Raw genomic sequence first — 6,324 nt, 5'->3', positions numbered from 1 at the left:
AATATGGAAAAAGCATAAAATTAAATCCATTTAACTCAAAATATGACAATATATTGATCCTTTTGACTAGTTTATGTGTATTATGCGTACTGATTTAGTTTTCTAACCACTTTTATTAAAACCCAATTAGAAAACTAAGACTAGATATAATTAAAAGAAGAAACCTTGAGAAGAGGGTCATCAATTGCTTCTTTATAAAGAACAGTGATAAACCTATTCCGGTAAATAAATGGGTGGCCAGCAATGCGCGCAATGAGGCATTTCCTTATCAAAAAGCACGAGAGTAGATAAGAAGAGCCCTCTATTTCCCTTCCTGGAAAGAAAAGAAACACCATTACAAATGGCCTCTGTTTCACTAACTCTCCTATCACCCCTATTCTCAAATTCTTCGAAATCTTCATTAAAACTTGGAATCTCTAATGCAAATCAAACATCAATTCAAGAAAGCCTCAACCTCATCTGTATCGATAGTAAAAGAGGAGTCAGCGTGAGTCAGAGGAGAGAAACATTGATTAAAGGGCTGGCACTGCTGCCGCTGGTGGTATTCGGAGGAGCTCCCATTTCAGAAGCAAGAGAAGTAGAGGTGGGGTCGTACCTTCCGCCATCCCCCACCGACCCTTCTTTCGTCGTCTTCAAGGCCTCCCCAAAAGACACCCCAGCTCTACGCGCAGGTACCCATGTCCATCACCTAGTCCAACCATCAATAGTTATTTGTGTGGTTTGTAATTGTAAAGCATCAAACCAATTTGGTATGTGTTTGCTGATAATACTTGAATATTTAGTTCTAGTTTTATTGCAGGAAATGTGCAGCCGTACCAGTTTCTTATCCCACCCACATGGAAGCAAAGCCGAGTGGCCAACATCTTGTCGGGAAATTACTGCCAGCCCAAGTGTGCAGAACCATGGGTAGAAGTGAAGTTTGAAGATGAAAAACAGGGGAAAATCCAAGTGGTGGCATCTCCTTTGATACGTCTAACAAACAAGCCAAATGCATCGATCGAAGAAATTGGGGACCCCGAGAAAGTGATTGCATCACTTGGTCCTTTTGTCACTGGAAATTCCTATGACCCGGATGAACTCCTTGAAACATCTGTCGAAAAACGTGGGCAACAGACGGTACGTTTTACTACTACTACAAGTCTACAACCAATTCGTTTTTCCTACTTCATGTTTATGCATTCTTATGTCAGGTTAAGTAGACGTAGTAAGGATCTCCATAAAAAACGATAACGATGTAGGGAAACGGAAGAAAGCGAAAATCAAAATTAAATCAAAAGAAAGAAGAGAACAAAATTGTATGCCTTTATTTTTTATTTTTGAATAATCGAAACGTATGGATCAATATAGAAATTTTTATGATGACAGTGGAACATATGCTAAAACTTTTTTTTTTTAAAAAGTATAGATAATTAATGTTTCTAATATACAATTATTTTGTAATAGGTGAAATCATATAATTTATTATTAATAACATTTCGTTAAGTATAAATTCATAATATCAACGAATGGTTAGGAGTGGAAGTAGATTTTTTTTTCTTCAGGCATTCGAATCATTATTAAAAGGACTTTACCTAAATACCATCTTAATCTGCATATGATTGGTCTTGGATTGTAAACCGGATAAAAATACCCGATTTTATACCAATATATATTTGTAGCAAAGAAGTTCTGCAACTTGTGTCTTCATCAAGATAAAGAAAAAAGAATTGTCTTTGTTTGGATTTTTTCTCGCTATAAAGAGATAAAATTAGAAATTATAGGTATTTTTACTTAGGTTTAAATAAATTTTAACTATTTATTAGAAAGTTATCCAACTTTTTTTAGTTTTCTCATTAATGATATGAAAAATTATAATGTATTAATTATGCACAAGCTTATATATTGATAGGGTCTCAAACATAATCTCTTTATATATATATATTTGTTGGCAAGTAATGGGAAAAGACAAACATTTGATGCTCAAGTAAATGAACTTTGTTAATTTAAAAGCATATTCAATATAGAAATATAATATTAAAGGGAAAAATTAAACACAAAAAAATAATATATTGAAAGGTAGTCATGAATGTGTTGTAGATAATAGGGATTATAAACTCTCACTTCAGTATAAATATATATGATTTGTATTTGATTCTAAAAGTATATATACTTTAATAAAGTTAACCTCATTTAATTAAAATTATGTATATTTAAAGAAAAAGTTGTAATGAAATATTATCCTATTCATTGATAATAGATACACAGATAGTTAATTATTTATTTATGAATAAAAATTTGAAAGATAAAATTTGTTTTAAGTCTTTATACACTTTGTATACTTGGGTTGAGTCCTTCTTTTAATTTCTCTATTTTTAATTTAAAAATTCAAGTTCAATTGTTTTCATTGTTAAAATTCTTCTATTAAATTTATTGAAGGGATATTTTAAAATTAAAGAATATATATTCACATGGAAGTCATGCAATAATAAAAGAGCGTTGAACATACCAATTAAGACTTATTTTCTTAAAAGTATATATATAGGAGTTAAAATTGGAATTTGAATATAGAAATGGAAAAAGGCAAACTCAAAAGAAAGGAGAAGTGTCTAAGACTTTTAAGATATTCTAATTATATATAACCACCTAATAATTTAATAAAAAAGTCAACGATATTAATTAATAACATTATAAAATATAGCAATTAAATCATAAATTTAAAAATAATAGAGGAAACAAAATTAAAATTTAACCACCAATCTATAAAGGAGAGGCATGAGGTGCGTGTGTGAATAAAAGGAAGGTTTTGGATCTTATATATTTATGACAAATATTTAAATAACTAAACATGCAATAAATGCATAGCTCTTTTGGATCAAGTTAAGCAATTTACCCATCAATGTCTTTTTCAATCATAACTCGTGTTTCTTTAGATTTACCATTATCAATTCAATGCATATTTTTAATCTTATACCCAATTTTCATGTACTTTGTTCTTCGTGTCTTTATGGGTTTGAATGTAACTTGATTTCTTTTTATCTATTATTCAAGTGTTGTTGCATTCTAATTTAAAATTTTGACAATATTAAATTTATTTTATGATGTGCATATTAGTAATAGTGAAGAATATTTCTTCTTAATAATTAAGTAATAGGCTTTATAAATAAAAAAATAGATTTAACATTTAGAATTATGAAGTAAAAGAGTGATGTTAGTCCTACAAGATCTTTTGTGAGGAAGATTTGTAACTTTATCTTGAGTAAAAGTTACACGTTGTGAGGATTGTTTGTAGCTTTATCCATGCAAAAGCTACAAGTTTAGGGAGTGATCTTTATTCTTTTGGTATTGTGGACGTAGGCCAAAGTGACCTAATTATGTTAAATATTGTTTCCTATGAGAATGATTAATTTTGTGTCAACCTCGTGTTCATTACAGTTCCTCCCATAAATTTCCAACAATTGATATCAAAGCTAAGGTTCAAATCTCATAATGGTGTGAGCATGAATCATTTATTTGGTTTTGAGAAAATTTGTTGCTATAGACAGTGGTTGCAACATCAAAGACATGCAAGAGAATACTTGTTATTGAAGGTTTCTGATGGAGATGGAGATCTCAATTCATCTAGTGGTGCTTCAACTAAAATTTTTAGATTTAGAAGCAATCGGATATTAAAGATTGAGGGCCAATTTTTTTTAATTGAATTTATGCAAGGTGGAGATTGTTAGATATTGACCCAAGGCAATATCCAAATGAGATTCTAGGTTACTTAGGGATTAATTGATTATAAAGTTTATTTAATAAAATAATATATAGGAAATCATGGTAAATAAGGTTTCTTAGTGATCAAGTAATGGGTTATGTAAATAAAGAGTAGGGTTTAGCCTTTAGAATTATCAAGTAAAAGAGAGATGTAATCTGGATATTTTATGAAAAGGAATTATAGTTTTATTTGTGCAAAATTTATGAGGCTAGAGGGTCAAACCACATTAAATAGCGCCTCTTGTGAGTATGGCTAAATTTAGGTTGATCTTGTGTTGCTTATTTTGTTCATAACCTAAGTTCAGCTTTAAAGTTGTTATCTTGCTGCTCAAAGCTCTTTTAAAATTCTAAGCAGAGTTTAACATCAAGTAGGTGGAGTTTCACTTAGTACAAACATCAAGATAAAATATTTCTTTTGTTCTCTAAATTTTCCATATCAACACACTCCTTAAACATTTCGATTCTAGTTAGAGATTGATTCATATATATTACAACCCCTAACACATCAAATAGATTTAAACCTGCAATTACAGTTAATTTCACAATGCATGCAATTCATCTCATAACTTTTCTTACTCAACTAACTAAGTAGCAACATCATTTGCACTTGCATTATCAACTATTACATTGATCAATGTATTAATCCCTAATTCAACAAGCATTTCTTACTCAAGTTACCACTAGCCTAGCCTTTATAAATAGAAATTGGACAAAATTTTATAATTTTTATTCAATTTCCAATCATTATCGATAAAATAGGTTGTAAGATAGATAATTGGCTATTTACAAACAAGTCTATGTGTTAGTAGTTAAAAAAAATTTGCATCTCAAAAATTGTTTTAGTTTGACACTTTCATCTAAGTAAAGTAGATAAACATGCATCCATTTTCATGTAATTCGTGAAGAAATATGGAACCTAGGACATGCCATATGCATAAACTTCCTAAAGCCTTCACGTTGTACAAATTTGAAAGGTAATTCATTCAATCCAACCATTTGTGAAATGTTTCCTAGTTACATATTGATCAAGTTTTCAAGTTGTAAGATTTGATTCCCCTTTTAAGACCCTTACTATGTAATTCTAGTTGGCCTCGAGTAATCCCAATTATTTGTTCAGCTTGGCTTGAAGCTTTATATGATGAATTTTCAAGCTTAGTTGAATTAGGAAGTGCATCACTACCACAAAAAATTGTTGCTCCAATGAACCTTTACAAAAAAATTAAAACGATACTAATGGTTATCATTTGAAATAAATGCTATATTAATCATTTAAAATAAAGAATTTGTATATAACTCTTATTAAACACATGTCCCATCATTTGATATGTGAGTTTTATCATTTCATTTAAAGATTATATAAAAGTAAGAAAAGATAAAAACATCATCATAATAATATTAGTTATCATTTAAAATAAATGCTATATTAATCTTTTCTCAATTAAGATGCTACCTAGTTAACTGTGATACTAAATCAATCAAACATGAGATTTATAATACATATAAATGAATAAATAAATAGCGAATATTATATTCCTTCATTAATATGCTTAATTTATGGAGATAGAATTGAGTAAAAAAATTTAAGTATCAAAGTGGAAAAATGAGTATACTTCAAGGGCTAAATCATGAATTAAATCTATTAAAGATGTTTTAAAATTTTTTTTTGTCTATTTTCGATGGGGGTGCTGTAACAATATGTAAATTTATATTGTTGGTGTAACCTAATATTAAACTCGGATATATTTATTTTTGCAGTACTACAAATATGTTCTTGAGACTCCATTTGCTATAACGGGTTCCCACAATCTTGCAAAAGCAACTGCAAAAGGAAGCACCGTTGTATTGTTCGTGGCTAGTGCTAATGATAAACAGTGGTCCACATCCCAGAAAACTTTAAAAGCCATGCTTGACTCATTTGAAGTCTAATTTTATGCTACACTTGCATTACATTTGATTTGAGGGAGAAACACAATGGGAATTTTATTTAATCTATAGAGATTAGATATACAATACATGTATTTTTATTATATTCTTATCCTATCCAATATTCGGAAGATTAATCATAACCATATTTTCTATTCTGTAACTCAAGCAACAAAATTTTTCTTCCTTTTCCCTATTCATCATTCTTAATAAATAAAATGTATTAAATATCGCTACTAATTATTCACCTTGTTTTAGTATATGAGTTAGCAATAAACTAATTTTAATTAGTAATTTTAGCTACTTATATGACTTGTTTTGAAGAAAGATAATAAATTTTGTTTTTGCTTATTTTGAAGAGGTCTTTTTTTACAAAAGTTTCTCATATTTCTAGTTTCAAGTTTAAAACTGTACAAACTATTTTTATTTTATGTCCAATTATAATTGTAATACATATGTACTAAATAAGCTATTTCCTCATGTTATTACACTAGTAACCAAATAAGGCATAAGTGTTTAATGTAGTAGTAAGACATATTGTACTTCTAAGGAGAGAATTCAAACATTGGAGATGATGTTGTTGGAGGAGCATCCATGAATCCCAAAAAGATTAGTTTTAAGTGAACTATAAGAAAAATGTATACTTTACAAAAGAAAAAAAATAAA

At 29.1% G+C, this 6,324-nt stretch overlaps 1 protein-coding gene across 1 annotated transcript; it reads left to right on the top strand.

Moving 5' to 3' along the window:
- The first annotated feature begins 245 nt into the window (after nucleotides 1-245).
- Nucleotides 246-5,821, top strand: LOC105783475 (psbP domain-containing protein 6, chloroplastic). Its single transcript, XM_012608962.2, has 3 exons — nucleotides 246-671; nucleotides 800-1,116; nucleotides 5,491-5,821. Exons 1-3 carry the CDS (start codon nucleotides 341-343, stop codon nucleotides 5,659-5,661), a joined length of 819 nt encoding a protein of 272 aa, XP_012464416.1. The 5' UTR covers nucleotides 246-340; the 3' UTR covers nucleotides 5,662-5,821.
- The last annotated feature ends 503 nt before the right edge of the window (nucleotides 5,822-6,324 follow it).

This window comes from Gossypium raimondii, chromosome 13 (genome assembly GCF_025698545.1).
Source record: "Gossypium raimondii isolate GPD5lz chromosome 13, ASM2569854v1, whole genome shotgun sequence".
In the NCBI taxonomy this organism is placed as follows: Eukaryota; Viridiplantae; Streptophyta; class Magnoliopsida; order Malvales; family Malvaceae; genus Gossypium; species Gossypium raimondii.
The sequence above is the reverse complement of the archived record's forward strand: the minus strand, read 5'-3'. Positions and strand labels throughout refer to the sequence as shown.